Here is a 25,000-nt window from a genome sequence, read left to right as displayed (position 1 = left end):
TTACCCATAAATGAATTTCTTTTATAATATGTCATGGATATATATTTCTTTGGCCAGAAGAATGAGACCAAGGCACCTCGCAATACATCTGTGCCAAACTACCTGGATCAGCATCTTTGTGCAAAGCCCCAGCCACTGAGACAGCCCTCTGCTGAAGCCTCTCAGGTATATGATGAGTTCTGTCAACATATTGGAAATGAACGACAACAACAGCAACTAGTGCAGCAGCAACAACAACCACGACAACAGCATCAGGAGCTGCAATATCAGAAGAAAGAATATATTGAACGGAAGCCATTTGTACCGAAGTAAGTGCTTTTGTGAGAGCTACCTGTCAAAGGTCTTAGAGTATTAATTGTTGCAGTTGGTCATAATAGTATGTAATGTATACTAGGCAGTTGAAGATGTTAATGGTAGCATAGTTGTTACCATGGCATTTATGACAATGTGGATTGCTGCTTGAGGCATTTATGGTTTGAAAATTGTATTTTGTTCCAACATGCAGATTGTAAGATTTTTGACGGGACACAGAAATGAACATGAAATTATTATTATTATTATTTTTTTTTTTTAGCAATTCATGCCAAAAGATGGATCATGTCATAGTGAATAAGGCTCAGGTGCTGGGTGGGAAGTATCCATATGCATGGTTCAACCTGTTCTGAATTTTTTGTATTCTCTCTCTCTCTCTCTCTCTCTCACACACACACACACACACACACACACACACACACACACACACACACACACACACACACACACACACACACACACACACACACATATATATACAGAACCCTTAAACAGCAGGTGATGTAATGTTGCATCATTGTAGGGAAGGACCAGTGGGCTAGTATGTTCAGAATGATTCATGCTCCTTAATGGACATGAGTAAGAAGTGCAAGATTGATGTATGGAAATTCATGTGTTGTTCATTTGTACAGGGGAAAAGAGGTATCCAGTACTGAGGTCATGTCTGCTCTTGGAAATTTGCATGTCGGCAAGGCAGAAGGAAGCCTGCAAGAGCCCTCTCAGATTCCTCCTCTTGAGCTGCCAAATTCAAATTACTGGGATATCTATGTCACTTACATCCAGGACTTCAACAACATCAAGTTCCGTCTGATTGGCGACCAGTATAGCGTAAGTTGATTTTTGAATGTGTTTGAAAGTGAAAAGTCTTGAACGAATTTCTCTCTCTCTCTCTCTCTCTCTCTTGCTTGCTCTCTCTCTCTCTCTCTCTGCTCTCTCTCTCTCTCTCTCTCCTCTCTCTCCTCTCTCTCTCTCTCTCTCTCTCTCTCTCTCTCCTCTCTCTCTCTCCTCTCTCTCTCTCTCTCTCTCCTCTCTCTCTCTCTCATCTCTCTCTCCTTCTCTCCTTCTCTCTCTCTCTCTCTCTCTCTCTCTCTCTCTTCTCACTCGCTCCTCTCTCTCTCCTCCTCTCTCTCTCTCACTCTCTCTCTCTCTCTCTCTCTCTCTCTCTCCTCTCTCTCTCTCTCTCTCTCCCTCCCTCCCTCCCTCCCTCCCTCCCTCCCACATTCCCTCTAGCCCTCTCCTCTTCTCCTCTCCTCTCCCCTTCCTTTCCTTCCCCTTCCTTCCCCGTCCTTCTCCTTTTTTTTCCTTACCCTTTTTTCTCCCTCCTGTTTTTTGTTTCTCTTCCTTTATCTTCCTTTCTTCTTTCTCCTTTTTCTCCTTTTTCTCACCTCTTTCCTCCATCAGCAGTGTTTCTGTTTCTGTCCCTCCTTCCCTTTTTCAAATTGTATTTACTATATCTGTCAGTACAACCTTCTTCAGTCCCATTATCAGTAGTACTTGCTTACCTCTGTCTTTACCTGCTTGTTCTTATTATCTACTGGCATTGATATATATTATTATCTTTCATTTTGTTTACCATATCATATTTTTTTCATATCTGACAGAATGCCTATGATGACTTGGTAACTGACATGGAACTGTATTATATGGAGGATAAGAACCTTTCTCCTGTGTCGGAAACCATTGCTGGAAAAGTCTATGCTGCCAGTTATGATGAGTCTTGGTTTAGAGTCCAGGTTTTGTCTGTTAATGGTAAGAGTGATGTGGTTTCTTTTGTTTGTACATTGCCCATGCTTTTGATAGTGCCTGATATTGTTAACTTTCTATTGAGCATTTTAAACTCATGTCTCCTTTTTTCCCCCTCAAGGTGACCAGGTGACAGTTCTCTTCATAGATCATGGAGATGAAGAACAGCTGTCACTCTCATTAATCCACAACCTTCATAAGAATTTCTGTAATCTTCCAGCACAGGTAATCTTTAGAAAGATTTGTAACAAATTTCTATCAGACTGACTAGACAACATTTTCACATTTTCCGTCATACAGTTTGATGTTGCTTTGTAAATAATTCTTTGATTTTTTTGCCATTGCAGAGTGTATCTTGTGCACTAGCAGGCTTGGAGTATGGAGGAAAAGATCAGTCTGCCCTAAATCTCCTACAAACCTTAGCCCTTGGTCAGACTCTTGTTGGGCAGGTGGTCTCTCGCCAAGACAACATCTCTCTTATCCTCTTCAATACAGCTACAGAGGAAGACATCAACATTAATGAGAAAGTGTCACAGCAGCTTGACCTCAACTTCGTGGAGCCAACTCTTCCCCAGGTACAATTAAAATGGAATTTTTTTATGATCTGTTGAACACTGTTACAGGGTAGAGATTTTCAAGGCTCCAAAGATTTCAGGATATGTTTGAAAATAGAAATGTATATTTCCTTGAGTTCATCTTGAACTTTTTTGTGTGTTTAATAGATAGTAGATATTTTATCTGAATATATCAAGTAGAGGTTGGCTAACTGTGATAATAGTATGACTTCCAATATCCCCACAGTTTATCAACTTCATTATACTTCTGGCATATAATTACACCAGCTCCCTCTTTTTTAAACTCAGGTTGGTGGTGTAGCAGAGGTGTATGTGATGCATGTCACCTCTAGTGGAGATATTTATGTTCAGATTGAGACAGAGACTTCAGCGCTGAGAACTCTAGAGATGCAAGAAGAGTCAGGTTTCAAACAATAGTAATTTCATTAAAGGAAATGATGGCGTACAGGTATAGTTATTTTTCAATGTCTTGGTATGGTATTGGCTTAGAATATTAATATTCATAATAGTTTGAAAATTAAATCATGATGCCTGGAACTTGTAATGATCAGGAACTTGAGATTTATGCAAATTTAGAGACTAAATTTGCAGAATAAAAGGCTACACTATTTATGTTCTTAATAACTAGAGTCTTTTCTCAAGGTCGAACCGAAGAGATGCTGGGAGAAGATGTGAAGATAGACCCAACCCGCCTTTACCTGGCCCAGTTCTCCGAAGATGGCCAGTGGTACCGTGCAGCACCTCGAAGCAGTGTCGATCCAGATGGCAAGGTAAGGGGATATTGGACCAGCCTTGTGTATATTTACAGTTTTGCTTTGGTGTGGCTTGAGTGGGGGAGTGCTGGTTAGGATAGTCAGATAAGAAGAGTGATAGTGTGTTAGAATTTTAGTGGATCTCAGAATTTAAGCCTAGTGTGGGTGCCTTTTTTTCTTGGATGTTGAAATATGTATCTTAAATAGTTATACATAATACATTGTTTGTCAGTAATAAACATATAGGAGAGGGATAAGGGCAGATTTCCTGATTTAAGAATTTAGTATTCTTTTAGCTGGAGGTTAATATAGATACAATTTACTTTTTCATATGAAACTTCCAATCTGTTAGTTGTTCATGTAACCCTTAGAGGAGGTATATAATTTTTATACATTTATTGTCATAAAGGTCAGTTGACATAAAGAATGATTAAACATGTCTTTTGAAACTGCAAAATAGCTCTTAATATGAACTTGACATGCTTGCCTGCATCTTGAGAAATGTGCACATTGCATTGGGCACATATTTCTTTAACTAGTGCTAAGCCTGATAGCTCTTATGCATCACACTGTTATCCACAACACTTGAAACAAATACAAGAAACTTTTAAGCTGATTTTTAATCAATCTGATGTTATTTCTGGAAGGTTAAGATACTGGAAGAGTATATTTTAAAAATGATTGGTCCTTTTCAAGCTAAAACCTAGCAGGCACCATTTACTTAGCATCACATTGTCTGTCATCCTTTTGTTATATCTGGTTACAGTCATACACACTATCACCACATCACACAACGATTTGTTTTAACTACACTTTTTGCAAATGTATTAAAGTTGCGTACTGAGTATTTGTCTTTTTTCCTTCAAGCACCACTATACTTTTGCCAATCTCACTGATATTGTTGACTATTTGGTATATTAGACTTTTGCTGAAATACTTGCATAGATCATACTTTTGTAAGTTGTAGGATAATTTTTTTCCTTTTTTGTATTTAGCACTGTTTAATGTTTAGGCTTGGAACATCATCTATGAGCTTATGGACTCGATGTGCATATGGAACTTGTGTCTTAGTGGAAACAGGATTATGTTTTCTCTAAATATTGCATTTGACTTGCTGCAGTTAAGATTTTCTTATGAATTACAGTGATTTGTCACAATTTTTAAAATAGTTTTGATTTATATATATTTTAAAAAGTTTTTTGAGATTAGGGAGGTTCTTTGGAAAATTACTTTTTTTTTATTGAATTTCCATGAATATTTTACATTTTTCTTTAGGATGGCTTGTAAATAGAACTCATCACTTGTAATTTTGATTAGCATATAAAAAAAAAGACAAAATTTCCTTTGTAACACTTGACATATTTAATAGGACACAAACAATATGTTGAAAGATGCTATGGTGAGTCACCAAGGCAGAAACAGAGTAAAGAGTTCATTAGTATGTGGTATTTTATGATGAAGAAACTTGTGCCGAAAACATGCTGTGGTGAGGGGGTTGTTAGAATTTGGAAGGGAGCTGGTTTTATGGAGTATCTGAGAATAATATAGGAGACTTTGGCATTAGGACTGATGGGGTTTCTTTGCTTTCCTATCTCACTGTTAGGAAACTAAATTAAGTTCTTAAGCTAAATTGAACCTTTTCCACAGGACCTCCTATTTATAGCTTCTTTATATCAATTAGGAATCAAGGTGAATTACTTTTGTACAAAATACAATAGTAATATAATAGTTTAATAGATTCTAATAATGTAACTATCTGTGTCTCCCAGGTACAGCTTATGGCTCTAATCAATGTTTTTTCTCACCCAAAATGTCTTTAAAAAACTAGATACTTATTAACAGATAGCATTTTTTATAACTGTCAGTTATGCATGGTTTAGAATAGTATCACATATTTGTGTCCGTCCCCCCTCACATGGTATTGTTCTCTACCCTTCTTGTGTCACGGACTCCAGGGTAAGGGACTTCTGCTACCCAACAAGGTACTCTTTCATGTCCATTCTGTGACCATCTGTCCTAACCCAGTATTAGGTGGCAGTAGATTACCAAATTCACTATATTGAACAACAAAAACAAAACAAAACAAAAAAAAGAAGAAAAAAACTACATCATCAGATTTCTTCTTCATAACAGAAGCATGCTGAAAGTGTTTGTGGAATGTTTATAGAATTTATTAATTGTATTTACAGTTTCCCTGGACTGCATCTGCCTAGTTGGCTTACAATAGTTTTATCATATTTCCATGTGCCAATATCAGACTCCTTTGTTTGTTGCTGCAGTGTATTGGTTAGAGGCATATTACTTTGTCTGCACAGGGCATCAGTGTATGTGTGGAGCCCAGTGCTGATAATGTAATAGTTTACTGCATGATTTGTGTGTGCTGGACACATGTGATGGGCTGTGTGTGTGTTCCAGTGCACTTCCTCTTGGTGTTCTGCAGTCATGTATGACCATGCTCTGCAGCAGCAAAGTGGTGTTTGCATATTAGGCCTTAGGTGTGTGGCTGCTTGTGCTCGTCTAACTAACCCCTTAACTCAACTAACAGGTTTTGATGTGGTTTGTGGACTTTGGCAACTCTGACCGAGTGCCGTCCGCCAGCCTAAGGCCGCTGGAAGGTGTCAATGAACGTCTGACCAAAATCCCACATCAGGTAAACAACTGCAAGGGTTTTGATGACTTTTCAAAAATGGTTGTTTATGTCAGACAGTGAACTGATAGGCATGTGGTATGAAAGAGCCAAGGTAAGATGAGGAGGAGGCCTCAACAAACAGAGGAAGGGGAAGGACAGGCAAATACATTCTATGCAGAAAAACAAAACTAACACATGTAAGTTTTATTATTATTATTATCATAGTTATTTTCTTTTGTTATTATTCCTTCAAAGTCACCCATCAGTTTGACCCACAATAATAGCACTTGATGATAATCAAGTTTGAAATTATGAACTTTTCTTAGTTTTTTTAATATCTAGTTCTTTCTAGTTTGTTAAATTGGAATATAGGAAATAAAGGTACATAGTAATTCTTTCTTTTCTTTTACAGTATTTATGAAAAAATTATGGAATAGCTTTGATGCAATACAGATTAAAGATTTTGCTGCTTAGCCAGCTTCTTGCTTTTCCCTGCTTTGCAAAGCAATTATCTTTTTTTTTCTTCTTTTCTTTTTTTTATTAGTGGCTGCTGTTTAGGTACAAGAGATTTCCCTTAGTTTTTATTTTGTTTTATTTCTTTTCTTGTTGGAGTCTCCCCTTTCTATCTTACATGATCATAATCTTGGAAATTTGCAGTTCAGTTAAAGTGTCATGTAAACTCATTTGCATGCAACATGTTTTGATTGCATGGTCATGTTATATCTTAAATATACTGTTGTTCACTGGCTGATAACCAAGAATCGGTATTATCATCACAGACTCTGAAGCAGAGAAGCAGCTAAATATTTCTGTTTTGTACTTGTTAGGAACTTTTTTTCACATTATTAGAAATACAGCAAACATTGTAGGCATAACAAGAGATGATTCACACTTCATGCTGATTGCGTTTTTTCTCATTACACAGCTGCACTTGAGAATCTGTCCCAGGTCTTGGCTCTCCTAGTTTAGCGTTATGGAAAGAGGGAAAGTGAAAAGAATGGATGAAGAGAAAAAATAATTTATGGCCAAAAGAAAACACTGTACATGCCATTGTAGTGTGGTGGTGGTGGTTATTAATTTTGGTAAAATTGTGTATTTTTTCAGAATAATCCTTACTATTGGTACGTCCATCATTTATTTTCCTCTTGTGATTAACCACCCAATGTTTGTCCTGTGTTTTTGTTGGTCTCCAATGTTCTTTTGTCATGAATGTGGTCTGATATGTAAATATGTAAGAAAAAAAAAAAAATGTGTACATATATCATATAACAAGACAGGCAGTGATTCATTAATTTATTTACTTGTTTATAAATTAAGTAATTCCTTTGTATTTATTTAATTTTTTTTACATGAATACATTACTTGCCTTCAAGATACTAACTTTAGTGTACTTGGTCATAATTTTTTCACTGTTTTGCAAATGGAAAGAAGACTGTGTCATAATTATGGCATTTATACTTGGAAGACCTGCAAAGTGGCACATGAAAAGTTTGCTGATGCCACTCAGGCCAAGTAACTAAAATGGTCATATAGAATAACGTTCTTGCATGACAAGCCAGTTTTATCATATTTCTATGGTTCTAAACCCCTTGGATCTGGATGATGTGGACATGTTTGTATGGGCTGTGCAAACATGCAGCACACTTGGGAGAGTCGCCATTCAAGGAAGACTACTGTTCGAATTTTGGGTCTATATGCTTGCCGTGAGACACCTGGATCCGTGTTGATATCTCCTTAAGAATATAGGAGCCAAGGAGCATTTGTATTATGACATCTAGACATTTGCTGTGTTTCTGATAAAGTTGGAATATTTTTTTCATACTAGAAAACAAAATATTTGCTTCAAAAATAATTTTTAGATAATTCTCTTTGAAACCTGTGTGTAATTTAGTTTGCTTGTGTTGACACAAGAATTATAAACAGAAATGAAATTAAAATTCTCAGTTGCTAACACTTTCACCTCTTTAGGCCCTCTTATGTCGCCTGCACAATGTACCATCTGCTGGTCTGGAATGGACTGAACGTGCTTGTCACCGATTAATGGAGCTGTTGCCGGAGGACTCACCTCTGCTTCTAAAGGTTTGTATTGTATGAGTTCAGGTGTACATAAGAATTTGTTAGCAACTTACTGGTAGTTATCTTAAATGTCATGTAATATTACTAAAGTTTAGAGCATTAAGTTTATTTTCAAGGTTCTGTTTCAGCTTAGTGTGTGTAACGTATGTAAATGTGCATAAATTGTACTTTGCAGCAAGCAAAAAATAGAGAATAGGAGTTACTGTTGTTTTCAATAGTAACAAGGGTAACATTCTCTTGAGGGTATTTCTATGCTAGAATTGCATTTATTTTGTTTTATTTTATTCCCATTACTCTACAGGTGCAAGCTGTTAAAAGTAATGGTCCTCCATTGGTTGAGCTATTCAAGCGTTTACAGCCTCAAAATGAGTTGGTGTCCATAAATGCTACACTCAGCATAGACAACAGTCTCTTCAGGTATGAATTTTTATTTACTACATCATTGGACCTTTTTTTTTTTTTTAAAGTGAAAAGAAATGTAAAAAATATACATTGATGGTATTAGTGAAGCAAAAGATATTACAAAGATGTGTATTTATCTTTCATTTAGAAACGATGGTGATAGCAATAACAATAGCGTCAATAAGGAGGTAGTCCTTTCCCCTTCGCGAGCAAGATCACGGCGTTCTTCTACAAACAGTCAAACTTCCAGCAGCTCTGGTGAGTGATTTCAATAGGAAGGGGTAAACTCTCAATGTCTCTTAGAAAATGGAGCCAGTTCTGGTCAGAGAACTGTTCATCTCTGGTGCCCTGAGTTTGGTTTGAGTTCAGATCCAGAGGTTAAGCCTTATCACACAAATACTTAGGTTCAAAGAGACACACTAGATAGCATGGGAAAGTCACATGCTGTGGAGAGATGCAGCCTTCCAAAACTTGCTGAAAATGATTTAATCAGACTTTTTATAATAAAGCCTTCAGGAATGGAAAAATTAATATAAAAAACACTGAACAAGCACAGAATATTCTCACAAATTGACAGTCAGTGTAGCAAGCTATACTTTGGCCAACTGTGATTTAGGGTACCCTAGATGAGTTAAAAGTTAGTGAATTGCTAATAAAGATAGGAAAGGTCTTTTGTCCCTTTGTGTAATTTGTTAACCCATTGGATCTGGTTGCTTTACAGCAATCACATGGCCCAAAATACAGCACCCACTCTGACAGGTGTGTGAGTTATAGGAAAGGCGCAGGCAAACAATCGTGTGCGGTGACAAGAATCTATGCCTCCCCTTTGCAGTGTTATTTTCTGTTTTTATGCATAAATATTTTTATCTTATTTGCCATTTTCCAATGTCCATATTTGTCATTTCATATACTTTGTCCAGATGGTAAGAGACTGTTTTCCTTGTGCAGACTCCATATCATCTCTCTAGGTAGTCCATAACTCAGTGCAAGAATAATAACAATAAGGAACAGTTTTTTTTATTATTATTATTATTATTATTATTCAATTTTCTGTAATACAACCTGCGCCTCTGGTCATGTCGGCTAGGAATAGTATGCAGAGCATGTAAATGGCATCCTCCTTGGAGCCTTGGAGTTTACTGATGGAAATAATGCACATTTTGACTATAGTTTGACAAGAATGAAGTATATTAGCATCACTCCACACCAGGGCTATTGTCTGGTTCATGACAGGGCTTTTTGAGATATCTACTCACCAGGTGGGAAGAGTGCACATGATGGGATTAAGTTGCCTGTTGGAGTTTGTGAATTTTTCTCCATGATTTGATGAAACACTGCCTGGTGTGATAGGATTAAGGAGTAGAAAGTGTAATAACATTGTCTTATTAGAATTCTCACTTGATTTATCCCAATAGGTCTGAACTCGGGTCCGTCATCTATGAACAGTTATTATGAATCGACCCCAACTTCGCCCCGTCCTGGGGCACTGATTCCTATGGAGGTGCCTCGTGTTGGCGAATACTTCGATGTTTATGTAACTTATGCTGCTAGCCCATCAAACTTTGCTGTAAGTAGGGTTCATATTCAGTACTTACAGCATTCACATGATGAGTCTTACCAAATTGTTTACCATTGGAAAATCACTATTAGAATTTCAAGGAGGACTGCAGGAAATTTAGTTGTTGTTTTTTACTGATGGTATTGGGTTCTTGATCATTCTGATTTATTTTAAAAGTAACTTAATATAAACTTTCCCCTTTATAGAATGCATTGTCAAATTTTTAACTGACCTATTGCTAATTATATTAATTTCAGGTTCAATCTTGGAAAATGACCAAGAAATTGTCTGCCTTGATGTCTAAGATGCATGTGTACTACAACAATGCTAACAACCTTCAGACACTAGATGAACTTCAGGCTGGAGGTTTCTATGCAGTCAAGCACAATGATGATTCTTGGTACAGGTATGCAAGGAGGTTCATTTTTAATGGAGGAAGATCACGAGTGTTCATGTGAATGGTGTGGAAATGAAGGGTAACAGACAGAAGGGAGATAGACATAGAAGAGACTGGAAGAGTAGCAAGGGGAATATTGGGGCACAGTAAGCCATATCCTATAGCCATCATTTATTACTTTTTTTTTTTTTACTGTCATCATCATTGAACCATTTTGAAGGATAGTATACTGAGAAAAATTATCATGATATAAGCACATATTAACAGAGAATAAGAATTGCAGCATAAGAATCAGGTTTGAACAGTTTCGTGGGGAGAAACGTAACACTCTTAACCCATAATTGACGGGTAGCATTCATAGTGGCCTGGGCCTCGCTGCCGGGGGCTTATATCGTCGCCCGAGCATGCGCGACCACTCATGCCAAATACCAGCATCCCATGCCGTTTCTTCGTAATACTACGAAGATATGTTGTATTTTCAATTTTCATTATTTTTTACAGTCTCTACTTGCCAAACTTCCTGATAAATCGAGACTGAAGGGTATTTTTGTTGTTATATAGACTCCATAGTTGATCATTATTCGGTCTATAGTCCGAATAAAATAAGCAGTGTGTGGCATCATGGAGTTGAAATTGTCGGTTTGTTGCATTTTTTTTGTTTGTTGCATGGTAAAAATGAGAAAGTGTCAGAACCGACTTAATCACACTTTCACTGGCAAAAAAATAATCTTTTGCCGTGATTGTAACAAATAAAAACTCATGGCATGTCCATGCATACTCTATGGCATGTGCGTATGTGCCCCCGGCAGATGGTCCCGCCATGCCATGGCATGTACGTACATGCCACCCGTCGGCAATGGGTTAACACTTGATTTTCTCCATGCAGAGCGCAGGTGAGCATGCATCAAGGTGACATAGTATCAGGATTGTTTGTTGACTATGGGGACTGCTTTATAGTGACACGAGACTGTGTCCAGCCACTCCCCTCTGCTTTTCATGCTCTTCCATACCAAGCAATCAAGGCAAAACTCAGTGGTAAGTGTGAAGTTGCCATTTTTGCAGTTGTGTGATATACAGGTTTGATTTTTTTTGCTTCTCTCTCTTATTTCTTTCTTTTTTATACACAAGGGCTTGTTGCTCTTTCTAGTTTTCCCTCCTCGTTCTTTCTCTCCTCACAAGTGCTACTCATTTCTCTTCTTTATCTTTCTCTTCTTTTTCTCTGCCTCACTTATCTGCTGTCATCTCTCCCTCCCACCTTCTCATCTACCACCTCCCACCTTCTCATCTACCATCCTCCTCCTCCTCCTTTTTCTCCTCTTCCTTCCTTTTCTCCTCCTCCTCCTTCTTTTTCTCCTCCTCCTCCTCCTTCTTTTTCTCCTCCTCCTCCTTCTTTTTCTCCTCCTCCTCCTTCTTTTTCTCCTCCTCCTTTTTCTCCTCCTCCTTTTTCTCCTCCTCCTCCTTTTTCTTTTTCTCCTCCTCCTTCTTTTTCTCCTCCTCCTTCTTTTTCTCCTCCTCCTCCTTTTTCTCCTCCTCCTCCTCCTCCTCCTCCTCCTCCTCCTTTTTCTCCTCCTCCTCTTTCTTTTCCTCCTCTTTCTTTTCCCCCTTTTCCTCATTTACCTCCACCTGCTTTTCCTCTTCTCCTTCATTTTTTTCTCTTCATTCTCACTTCCTCTTCATCTTCCCTTCTCCTTATCCTCATCCCTCTTCCTTCTTATTCACTCTTGTGTTTATTATTGTCCTCTTCCTCTAACTTCTTTTCCTTCCTTTCCTTCCTTCCTCTCACCCCCCACCCCCCACCTTCTCCTTCTTCCTCATTCTTATCCTTATTATCCTTCTCCTCCTCATCCTTATCCTTATCCTTATTATCCTTCTCCTTATCCTTATTATCCTTCTCAGCCTCATCCTTATCCTTATTATCCTTCTCCTTATCCTCCTCCAGGCTTTACCTAACTTTATTTTCATTGCAATGCTTTCAGTATGTGATTTTAGTTTTTTCCATGAGAGACCTCAGTCTTATATCAACAACAAAAATTGATTATTTGCAGGCATATCAGCGGCAAACCTAGACTGGACCCCAGAGGACTGTTGCCGCTTCCAGGAGCTCGTTGAGTACCGGGAGTTTGTCTCGATTGTGGCAAACATTGAATCCGCAAATGACAGTGATGGCTATGTAATCTCGCTTAGACTTATTGACACATCAGACCCCAAACTTGATGTATACATTGATCAGATTTTAGTGGATGAGGGGAGAGCAGTGAGACAGCATGTGCAGTAGGTTATTTTGGTATTGAATTGCTTTTGTTTACATTGTATTTGCATGTGTATTTAGAAGGTAAAGCTATGCACAGGAAGTATGCAAATTGTTTCAAGGGTCAGAAATAGACACTTGACAGAGATTGTTTATGCAGCTAAGTTAAAGTTTGTAAAAGGGTTTGCTGAAATGTAGTTTGAACTTTATTAGCTGTATAAGTATATTTTTTCTTGGGCTTTTCCCCCCTTGTCTTTTTGGTATAATCATGCTGAATTGAGAAAGAAATTAATATTCCTTTTTTTGTGTGTGTAAGCATCATAGTTTTTGAACTGTTTATTATTTATCATGTACAGTTTGCTTGTGTGATGTCTTATGTTAGTTTGCTTATGAGATATCCTAATATATGCTTAATACACCTACTGTCTTGGAAAAAAATCATGAAAAAAATAATAACCAATATAAAGGAATATAACCATAGTTTCACTGAGCAGCTTTAAGCATAAATTTTAGCATTTCTTACATGTATATAAAAAAGAAATAAGCCCATGTGCTGTCTCCTGTTCTGTAAAATGGAGATAAAGTTAGATCTGTAAGCCCCACATTATCTGAACAATGTATTTTGTGTATTGTTGCAAATTTCAGTAAGACTTGTAATTGTTTTTTATATATTGTAGCAAGGCTTATTGAAATGCTGATGAAAGCTTTAAGCTGGAAAAAGTCATCACCAATATATATCTGTGATTGTTCCGTTCTTCCCAGTATTGTTCTAGCAGCTCATTGTAGGAGTCTGTTCTTGTTTGTAGACATAGCCTTCTCTGCAGAATTTCGAAGTGGAGAGGATATTGTGCTGTTTTTTTTTTAATATCTTAAATAAGTTATAGTTTCTTTCTTGAATAATTTACTCATTACTTGCCTTCCCCCTAGTAAGCAAGCAAGCAAGCAAGCAAGCAAGCATGATGTACTGTAAGAGAACCTCAGATATGGTGCAAGGGGGACCATAATATGGGCTGCTTGGGCTCAACTTGTTTATTGGCATCTAGATGTAGATTGCCCCATAACAGTTCTGACAATAAAACCTCCAAAAAAAATGTGTAAAAACAAAACTTTAAAAACCATACAAAAAAAATATATAAATAAAATAAAAAATACCAAAAACAAAGGGAACGATCTAATATTCAAACATGATTGCATTATCATATGGCTTTCTACTTACCATATTCTTTTTTCCAACCTCATGAAAAAAAAGAAACCAATATAACTAGTTTGACCTAGTCATTGCATCCCCAGGTTACTTTCCAGGACAGAAGCCAAATGTGTTTCTACTTAATTATACAAAGGGACACATTAGGCCATTAAACCAAGCCGTATTGGTTGCCAGAGTTTAATGTAGACTGGAGTGGGTCTATTTGGGATCACAGCCCTTTTATTTTCAAAACAATCCATAATTTATTTAAAATGGTATGTGTATTTGGAATGAAATATATGCGAGATAAAAAAAAAAAAAAAAGCTACTTTAGTTAATGACTTATTCACCAAAGAGTTTTCATTTTATCTTATTTTCTGTTGTTTCTCAGGACAGAATAACAGTTTCTTGTTTATCTGTGTTCTCTATAAATGTGTAAGGATGTAAGTACGCTTAAACACTAAATATTTTATTTTACCTCAGTATTCCTTTGTAATATTAACCCATGAAAATCCAGGTGGTTGGAAAGTATTATATTGTGTTTGGAGATTAGATTCAATTGTTTATGCAACCATATGTTTATTTTATACCAATCAATATGGAAAACCATAATAAAGCTAAAAGAAAACATCAAGTTGTTTTCCTTTCCTAAGTAAATACAAGTTAATTGTTGACTTTCCTTGGTATATAATATTCAGACTATTTTATGACAGATCAAGTCTTGCTCATACCTGCCTTCATACTACTAAGCAAATCTTATCCCATCTTAATATTTTTGAGTTTTCTTTATAAATTGTATTTTACACATTACATAAATTTTGTATTGAAAACTGTGTCAAAGCAGCAAACAAAACTGTTTTCTATAGGACTATAGCAGTAGAGCTAGAAAAACAGCAAGATAGACACTTTATGGTTCTCCAAAAGATGACAAGAAACCATTAACCAAATTCAGTGGAAAGATTACTGGCAATTATAAATTCACATGTCTTGCAGTTTATACATAATATTCCTTTAAGAGGTTATATTTGAGAGCTTTAAAAAAAAATATGAATTCATGTAAATTTTGCCCCTTCCAATCCCTCGCTCCTTATTGTCGTGGAAAGGAGGGGGGAGGTGGCTTAGAAGACGGAGATTGAGGCCCAATGCAGGGCCTTTGCCCCTCGCCTCAACAAATTTTGCTTGGTCTTTTCCTCTCCCCCTTTCATTTTCTTTCTTTTCTTCATTCCCCTCTGTCCACTCATCCTAATATTTAACTCATTTTACCCTTTTCACCACAAAACTTTATCATAATGATTGTGTATATAGTCAGTCATAATCATAATGATTGTGCATATAGTCAGTCATAATCATAATGTCATAATCATAATGACTGTGTATATAGTCAGTCATAATCATAATGACTGTGTATATAGTCAGTCATAATCATAATGATTGTGTATATAGTAGTCATAATCATAATGATTGTGTATATAGTCATAATCATAATGATTGTGTATATAGTCAGTCATAATCATAATGACTGTGTATATAGTCAGTCATAATCATAATGATTGTGTATATAGTCAGTCATAATCATAATCATATATATATATATAGTCATAGTCATAATCATAATCATATATATATATATATATATATATATATATATATATATATATATATATATTTACTAAAAAATTTCTGCCTCCTCAATATCTAAGGTCATTAGTGGCGTATGCAAAACGTGGCGATAGGATAGAAGCTTGGAGCAAAGCCCCCAGGTAAAGTTTTTTGCTCAATTAGGCAATGTTTGTGGACTTCCAGAATGGTCAATGGACAAAACAAACAAATGTGCGAGGCATCAAAAGTTACACAGCATTATGGTAAAGTATTGTGACGATATTGGTAAAGATGAGCTAACAACGAGCAAGGGATCGGAGAGTATACTTGGGGGTTTCGGCCCCAAGCCCTACCCAATCGCTGCATTTTGAATTCCTTAGATGTTGACGCAGCAGAAACCTTTCAATAAATAAATAAAGGTAAATTTTGTATTCAATCGGAGATCTATATCGGGAAAACACAAACGTGTTAATTGTGAAATTGTTATTCAGATGCCTTCCTCAGGACTGTCGCAGAGAGAGCTGTTCATGCGCTCTTTATTAGTGGAGCGGTTATTAGAAAAATAAAGTGCGCTGGACTTAAAATATATCAACGCTACTGTCATTTGATTAGAAAACGACTAAAAATGGATATCTCGATAATATAGTCTATTTTAACTTTACGTCAATCTCTGTTTTAATGTCATTTTATCACGTTGCCTGTACTAGTAGGACGAATGATGTAGCTAATGGTATGGGGTGCCAAATATTTCGCTGAATATTGATGTCCTAAATAGATGCTTCATGATATAGTCCCAGAGGTATTGAATTTCTGTTTTTTTGCTAGAGTTACAAGAACAACATTTTTTGGGTAAGTGGAGCTGTTGCCAAGCTACTGATTCTGACTTTATATTTTGCCTCTAAAAGTTAAATTCAGTTTGACCATGAGCAAAGTATTCGACTACTAGTTAAGAAGAAAGATCATAAGTATAAAACACACTGATATACACAGATACATAAAAAAAACGCACCCGCAAAACACCCACATGTGCCTGGCTGGAATTCGTCTCGAATACGTACTTAATAATCGTAGAAAATTGACAGACTATAGACTGTGCTGTATTGTGATTTTGTTATCTTTTATCTAATAGCTTATTACTCAAGTTAATAAAATAATACGTCCGAATAATAACTTAGCAAAATACAATAAAATAAGCACATTTTAATAAAATAAAATTTAAAATAAAAAATCAAATAGATACATGAAAAATAAAATAGAAAAAGTTGCATAAAATAATAAAATGTAATAATGAAGGAATACGATAAAATGTAAAAAAGAAACAAAAAACAATAAAATAAAACAGTAAAATAGAAGAATAGAAAAAAATATATTTATAATGCACAAACAAGATTATTGAATTAAAATAAAAAGAATTACGAAAATTATGATAATGAAAACTTTGTGAAAAAGGTACAAATTAAAAATAAAAAGCAATAAGAAATGTAAAACGTAAAAATAAAGAATGAAACAGATTAAGCTAAATTAGAATAAAACGAAATAAACTAAAAAAGAAAAAAATATATAAAGAGAAAAAGTATTAAAAATTAATAATAGAATAAAATAGAATCGAATAAAATATTTGAATAACATCATTACATTAATGAGAAAAAATAAATAATGGTAACGCATATAACAGTAACAATAAAAACAACAATGATCTAAATGATGATGGCGATAGTAATAATGATAATATTGACAATAATGAAAATAATAACAATTATGATAATAATAACTATAACGTATAGTGTTGATTATAAGAATCATAACAATAATAATAACACTAATGATAATTATAATATTGATAATTATCGCCGCAATGACTATCATTATGATACTAATAACAACAAAAACAATAATAACAACAACAATAATAACATGAAATAAATAATCAAATATATGATGAATATTATATATAATAAGAGTATCGAATGCCTTTGCATACCAGTCAGACAACTGTTTAAGCATCACTGACCCGCGACGTAAAGAGATCGAAATACAATGATCAAAGAGTCCCACGACGTATGCTTGTCCGTCCAAGAGCCAATGAGAAAACTCTCGCCTATGCATCAGGGAAAGGTACTGCTGGCCCCCTAAGTGAGGCACAAATAAAATTAGACATTTAGTTATATCGTAGACATTCAAAGAAATAACATAGTCTTTTCATAGGCTATAGGCACTTACACAGGGTCAAACAGTTCCTTGTGAGGCGGACACGAAGCTCATGGAGACCGTACTATCGCTCGGCATAGCGTAGATGACACAGCGGCCCTTCTGCTGGCACGGGAGACGGAGAAGGGAAGGGAAGGGGTGCAGGTATATGAAGTGATTAATAACTATGAATATGTTGTGTGTGTGTGTGTGTGTGTGTGTGTGTGTGTGTGTGTGTGTGTGTGTGTGTGTGTGTGTGTGTGTGTGTGTGTGTGTGTGTATGTATGTATGTATGTATGTATGTATGTATGTATGTGTGTGTGTGTGTGTGTGTGTGTTTGTTTTTACAGCGGTATGCACAGTCATGATTACATTGATAACACACTTGTACTGATTCTGGAAATCTACCAAACTGAAGCCACAGCCCCATGTAGTGACATCTTACCATTGACATTTTCTCTCGTTTCATACTTTCCGTTTCACTAATTCTGTTAATTATCCAGGCAATATCGGCCAAAGCAAGATGGCCGATATTGCCTTTATCGTAACGTAGCAGTCATTAAGGCAAATGGAATTCTCCTACATTCTCTACACCAAAGACTACGATAGTCTAATGAACTAGAATGTTTATTCCAATATGCTGTCTTGTACCCAATGTCACTGTGTTCAGTGGTTTCATTTATTGCATTATGAAACGCAAAAATACACGCCTTGTGTACCGGTAGTTAGTCGCAGAGAAAAAACCGTTCTTAAATGCTTAAAAGTTTAGGTATGCGCCGGATATCAAAATAACAGATCCCCTGATTATAGTGAAAAGCCCTACAGTATCTTTTGGAAACTGAAACGTGCTCCTGGAATTTTCCCCGATGCCACAAGATTAGATAATCTGTTACGTACCCGTATCTTACGTGGATTACAGTGTCCTTACCTCTGCGTGTTCTTGCCTGCGCATACCCACGTCTTTAGCGCCACCTGTTATTCGGAAGGGCTGCGGCTTCAGTTTGGAAGATTTCTAGAGTCAGTAATGTTAGTTTCTTACTGGATAATGGGAATGGGAGTAGCCATAAAAAAATCAGTATTTGGTATTATAACAAGCTGCTTGATGTAGTTGGTTTCACATTACACAAGGTTTTCACTTCCCTGTCGGCATAGAAACGACTCCGTTCGTGTAAAACTTTTATTTCACACTTTGTACATAAGAACAATATATTTTGATAACAATATTCATGTATAATAATGCGGGGTGGTTCAGGACTGCTACAAACGAGAAGCAGATCTCCGTCCTGCCGCACGACCATATGTTCCAGCTTGTCTCACACAGTTGTTCTTGGTGAGGTTGATGACGTAACCTCTCACTGCGGCATCAAGGGGGGTCCTGTATGATTACGTCACTAACATTTTTGAGCTATGTTCTTTAGAATATGGATTATTATTTATCATTTTCCACTAGGTTTTGAATTTAAGTGACCAACCTGCATTTTTGATTTACTTGAAGTGCACTTTTATTACATGCAAGGGGGAATACTTACATTAATGATTTGTCTTAATGGTAAATAATATGTAGTATAAAATACTGTGATTTGATTGAAATCTGATTATCATTTACACCATTATAAACACTGTGCTTATGGCAGGGATAACAGACATAGAAGGTTTAGCTAATGATAAATCATTGCAGCAATTCAAGTTTCTAAACCACACTTACACAGTTACTCTTATTACTTTAGGAATGCTGAGAACAGGGAGGATAAAATTCACTCTACCTATTAGAACAATGCATAGTAAATATCTCTCAACAATTCAAATGTAACGGTAAGTAGAAAGTTAAGTTTTGATTATATTTGATAATTATTTGATTTATATGAATCTTGTCACAGAGGAGGACTTATACTATTCATATGCAGACTCTCATAGAATAATACTGTATTACAGATCTATCAACAGAGATGCGAACTGTGGAGGAGGAGGTTAAGAGCTGTTAAGATCTCGTCAACATCAGCGGCGCAGGAAGGAGACGCTGTCAGGTGTGTCGCTGAGCAGTTCTGTCCCACACCACAACAACCATCGTCCTGGCACGCCCACACGCAGACACAAGGGCATGGGTGAATAGTCCTGCACCCACAGCAGTAACTGACAACGTCTAGACTATGGAGTTGCAGAGTGACCGGGTGTGTGTGAGTGTCTGTCGGCGTGAGCGTGGCGGGAGCACTGACCTGTTAGTAACAATATAGACAAGGAGAAAACGTAGGCGAGAAAAAAGTTGCCGCAGCCTTGACCACATTCTAAAAGTGTGTTGTCCTCTGCTCCGCTGCTTCCTCTGCTGCGTAAGTCGGCCTTGCTGGTCCTGAGAGTCACCCGGGGCTTGACGTGTACCCGCTCACAGACGGCGTGGTTGGATTCCGCGCTAAACTTGCTCCTTCAGTCGAACCACGGACCAAGCAATTAGACTTGCGTGTTTTTTTTATTAACACTGGTTAATGCCATCACTAGATTATTTTTCATAAAGTTTTTGTGACGACATTAACATCAGCGTTGTACAATTAGGACACGGTCAGGACAGCAAGAAAATTGGCCAGCGCCCAAGGTCCCGGTCCTCGCCGTCCCCGTCCGCACAAGGTCCCGGCTCCCGGCCCACGATGTCCTTCCCTCGTTTCATGTGCACATGCCTTTGCAAGGTCAGACTTTCATTGTTCACAACCGTAGCACATGTTCACACTGCTTTAACTTCATCTCCGCGGTGCGGCGATCGCGCCAGGTCGCAGTGGCGGACATCGTGTGGACGAACAAGGGGGCACGGGACGGCGCGGGATGCCCGGGCACAGGCCAGTGATGGAGGGCTGGGTCGAGTTGGTAGTTAGTTCAGGAGCCTGCCTGACTAGTCTACGTGTTAGAAAAAGTGAAGATACAGAATGGTCGCTCGCACGCACGGGAACCCACATGTCCAGGTGCCATTTGGGGGCTGTGAGACAGTACAGTACTCAGCAGGTATTTCGGCGCAATCGCTGCATCGGGAATTAAATTCTGATTTAAGTTATTCACAAAGTTCATCTACTGGAATGAATGAAACATGTTTTCTTCTCTGAAGTACACTGTAATCATCTTTACGAGGAAAGATGGTCGTGAGAACTGTACCGTCAGCAGAACATTTACAGCCCTTCGTTCTCAAGCTGCAGGTGATCTGCCAGCCAGTGAAGGAGTGTGTATGTGTGCAACTTATCTCTCTCTCTAATGTGTTATGATAACCAACAAGACACAATTTCTTCTTTTATCTATTAACTGTTATACGTACATGGCACTGAGACCGCAGACGCCCGCGATCTCCATTTGTTGGCGTGTTCCGTGCACAGGGTCACTGGGGTCACACCAGGCTGGTCGTGCCTTTGCGAGCGACCAAGATAGTAATGTGATTATAAAGAGTCTTGGTTCAGAGTGGCTACACGGGTGGTGAATATAATAACAGACGGCTGCATAACCAATAGCAGGTAAAAAATAACAATGTTTACAAACATTATCTCCTTCACACGGTTCTTAGGCTGCCATTTACTCAGTCGGTATTAACTTAGCAACAAAAATCATACACATTTTAGGTCTGCTCAAAGAAAAACTGTATAATCACAAAACTAGAGCCTATTTATCAAATATACTGTATAATGCTCTATGATAATATTAACTATGATATATTTCAACACTGGCTATGAAACTAAACTCTGGAGTTATGCAGACTGGGTTTGTACACACAGTTATTGACATTATTGTCGGGGCCATGACGGGTCATGACAGGTCCATGACATTATCATGAATGTCAAGACAGGCCATGACAATACCATAACAGGTCATGACAGGTCCATGACATGTCATGATGGGGCTATGCCAGGTCATGAAAGTCATAACACTTCATAGCAAGGCCATGATTGAGTTATGGCAAGTCATGAAGAGCCAAGGCAAAGCCATGCCAGGTCATGACGGGGCCAGAAGCCACCAGTAACAACGCTACAGTGGCGGGCGGGGAAGGTGGGGCACAGCAGGGCACAGCAGGGCATGGCAGGCACTGCCGCAACTACAGCCAACAGCGTACGGCCTCACGCTCACACCTTCCCCGCGCGACACCACGCCCAGTCTCGCTCCTCAACTTTACACACTTTTACCTATGCAAAAATACATTTTTATTTGCTGAAAACCCCCTGAGTGGGATCAGCAGCGTAATGTTAGAGGCTGGAATATGTCAAGCTACATGGAACCAGCTGCAGTAACTCATGGCGAGCGTGGGACACTCCAGGCGGTCTTTCATCCAATATAAATGTAGCTTGGCATATGCAAACTAGTCGGGGTTGATTGCTTTATCATGGCCGTACTTACACGAGGCTTCACAAGCCACAACCCTAAGTGTACACGGGTCACCCATGAGGCCAGCCCGTAGGCCCAGCTGGAGTTCACACATACTCACTGTGTTCTCACGTGTGCGTATATGAAGGTGCGTCTAGATGTATTACCGTGGGACCCATGCTGCCCACCCGTTGCTTGGTCAACACGGGTGGAGAGAGAGGTACCAGGCCTACACACTGTCTCATGGCAGAGGGGAACGCAAGGAAGAGGGGAGGACCATTATGATAATGGGCAAGAATGAAAGAATAGGGCACGGAAGGATATTGGTGTCACGACGGAGGAATAGGAAGGGGAAGGGGAAAGGGAAGGGGAAGATAGGACGAGGTGAGAGTGTCACATATGCATGTCAGAGGAAAAGCATGTTATAGACAACATGCACGTGTGGTGTGTTGAGGCAGTGTGGTGCACTAAAGCAAAGTGTAGACTGTGTCGTGAGGTGATGCTTTGTGGTGCAGTGACGCACTGTCCTAGTATGGCGAGACAGTGTAGTGCAGTAACTCGCTGTGGGGCAGTGCCAAGTGTGGTATTGCTGTGTAGAAACAGGTCATCTGTGTTCTTTGTGTGTGCCAAGACGTGTCAGAACTTTCACATGTGAAAAAAGTTCAACAAAACTGAAATGTTATATACCACTAACTGTACACGTGGTATATAATGGTCTTGCAGCATACCTGCAGTGTAACTGTGTGTGGCTGTTTAATTAATGTGCGGATCTGATCCGCAAGGCGTGTAGTAGAGCTATATATGACTAAGAGGCATCATTTAATGCTGGTGTACACTGTGCTGTCAAGAATATCAGGGTGTATTCCAATCCTAAGCTATCAAAGACAGTGCATTGGTGACGACACATTCAAAGCAGGAAATTGGAGCGTGTTAACAATGTAACAAGAAAATAAGCCTAAATCAACTTAAAAAGTACGTTAGATCTAATTAGTATTCCTGGACTATATGTAATAATGTTAACTCAAGTCTGTGATATATAATGCACAAAAAAGTGCGAATATAAGATTACACTTTACCACCATTAAAACTAAACTACTAAAACACTCAAAGAACGATTTTCCTTTGAGGAAAATAAAACTAGTTGGCGACTGCTGCCCCAACCTAAGACTTTACACAAGATGTGCAAATTTCAAGAAGGATCAAACCTCTACATGAGGAGAAATAAGAAAAGAGTAAAGAAAGAAGGGAAGAAAGAGAAGGAAAATCAAGCCACGAGAAGTGAGAAAATCAACACAAAGGTAACATAGGATGTCGGTGAACAAAGGCTAAACAAGACACTTGAAAGACATGTACAGTCATCCTGTAGTACGAAAAAAAAACAAGGAACAGTGTTCAACAGAGACCGAGAAGTGGGAACTCTAATTGCGTGTTCTTGGTATACAGAAAGGTTTCTGTAAATGAGGAAAATGTAGAAGAGTTATGTGATCTGCCAGAAGGAACAAAAGGAGTGTGGAGGATGTACAGAGCTATGTTGAATGTTCTTATATGCATGGTTAGCACTGGATTCTGGGAGGATGTATGGGAGGATAGTTTGTATGGGAGAACAGTGTGGCGTACAGCATAAGTAGGGGTTGCATGTAGTGTGCAGGATTTACGTGTACAGGTGATGTAATATGTGGGAAATGTAGCATGTGAGGAAGGTATCATGTAATCTGGTAACACTGGGATGACAGGACACATCACTCGAAGTGAGACGCACCCAAGACGAGTGAAGGGAGAGCGGGAATATGACATAATCCAAAAAAGGGAAACAATTAAAAACAAAATCGGAAAATGGGACAATGAAACCAATAAAACAAGTGAGGACGAGGGTGAGGGCATAATAAAACCGAAGAAAGGGCTAGAAGTATTGAGCAGATGGAAGAGGGTGGGGGCGCCCCCCACTGTGTGCCGGGGCTACATCACAGGTATGGCATAACTTCTCACAGTTGCGTCATAGCTATGTCATAGTCGAGGCTCAACACATTTAGCAGGATCCATGGGATCTAGACTTTACGCGAGCAACCTGCAGGAGCCCGTGATCATCTTAGCTAGTACTGTACAGAGAGCAAGCAGGGAGGCTGCCTACTCCGGGGGGAGGGGGGGCCGCTTTGGCACTCAGGGAGGGCATCGGGTGTCAGGAGAAACTGGCGAAGGAGTGTCACTGGGTAGGGGTGCCGGGGTTATGGTGTGAGTGTGGGCAGGGAGGGAGGGGAGGGAGGGGGGAGGGAGGTAGGAAGAAGTGGTCAGAGGGCGCACAGACCAGCGAGTCTCGAGAGGCTCCTGGCTTCAACAGTCCCAGGTGGTGGATCCCAGCTTCAACATTCCTAGAATGGTGAAGCCCTTTACTTCAATGGTGCTGGGTTAATGGGGTGCCCATGGCTTCACCAGTCCCGGGATATGCTTTAGCAGTGCCGGGTGGTGGGCCCAAAGGCTTCGATATTCCCGGGTTGATGGGGCCCCTGGCTTCAACAGCGACACGTTCGGGCGCTGCGCACACGTCTGAAACCCAACCCCTACTGCTACCTGCATAACAAGCCTCGCACGCAGTGGCTGCAGGCGGGAGTGTGAGTCCCCCTCACACAGCGGCAGCAACCCGAAGTGAGGCCGTAACATGTTTGTGCGCATTACTAGTACACTTGTAAGTCTCAAGAAGAGTTTATCCATATTATTTGCATGAATAATCCACTCTGCAATAGCACAAGGTCACCCGCCATGCCCAGGAGAGAAAGGTAGATTGCATCCGGTCTTGCGGACAGCGTGGGTGGCCTCGCGTGCGTCGAGTGGCTCATGTGTCAGTTTTGCATATTTATTACGCCCGCGCCTCAGCGTAGGCTTCTCTTGTCCACCAGTCACACCACATAAAAGTCTTCATAAAACTTAGTATCTACGGAAACAGGCTATGCATTGCGTACAAACTGTATTATGCACTAGTGAGCTACACCCAAAGACTACTATGTCCGCTAACCACTTA

The 25,000-nt window shown here is 38.8% G+C and overlaps 2 protein-coding genes across 2 annotated transcripts in view; one reads left to right on the top strand and one right to left on the bottom strand.

The window, feature by feature from the left end:
• LOC119583723 (tudor domain-containing protein 7-like) overlaps positions 1 to 14,508 on the top strand; it is a 35,868-nt gene extending 21,360 nt beyond the window's left edge. Inside the window, exons 9-23 of the mRNA XM_037932374.1 lie at positions 58 to 308; positions 945 to 1,140; positions 1,914 to 2,061; positions 2,177 to 2,280; positions 2,403 to 2,630; positions 2,919 to 3,033; positions 3,273 to 3,400; positions 5,928 to 6,032; positions 7,980 to 8,090; positions 8,389 to 8,504; positions 8,638 to 8,747; positions 9,905 to 10,056; positions 10,305 to 10,453; positions 11,331 to 11,479; positions 12,490 to 14,508. Of these exons, the coding sequence (XP_037788302.1) occupies positions 58 to 308; positions 945 to 1,140; positions 1,914 to 2,061; positions 2,177 to 2,280; positions 2,403 to 2,630; positions 2,919 to 3,033; positions 3,273 to 3,400; positions 5,928 to 6,032; positions 7,980 to 8,090; positions 8,389 to 8,504; positions 8,638 to 8,747; positions 9,905 to 10,056; positions 10,305 to 10,453; positions 11,331 to 11,479; positions 12,490 to 12,719 (2,292 nt within the window). The 3' untranslated portion in view covers positions 12,720 to 14,508. The remainder of the gene's footprint in view (positions 1 to 57; positions 309 to 944; positions 1,141 to 1,913; positions 2,062 to 2,176; positions 2,281 to 2,402; positions 2,631 to 2,918; positions 3,034 to 3,272; positions 3,401 to 5,927; positions 6,033 to 7,979; positions 8,091 to 8,388; positions 8,505 to 8,637; positions 8,748 to 9,904; positions 10,057 to 10,304; positions 10,454 to 11,330; positions 11,480 to 12,489) is intronic.
• Positions 14,509 to 18,827: 4,319 nt separating this feature from the next.
• Positions 18,828 to 25,000, bottom strand: part of LOC119583721 (sodium bicarbonate transporter-like protein 11) — a gene marked incomplete in the record, with an annotated part of 147,230 nt that continues 141,057 nt past the window's right edge. The window contains 1 exon segment of the mRNA XM_037932372.1: positions 18,828 to 25,000. This exon segment is cut by the window's right edge and continues 195 nt beyond it.

This window comes from Penaeus monodon, chromosome 17 (assembly GCF_015228065.2).
Source record: "Penaeus monodon isolate SGIC_2016 chromosome 17, NSTDA_Pmon_1, whole genome shotgun sequence".
Lineage (NCBI taxonomy): Eukaryota > Metazoa > Arthropoda > Malacostraca > Decapoda > Penaeidae > Penaeus > Penaeus monodon.
This window is presented reverse-complemented; position numbering and strand designations above follow the sequence as displayed.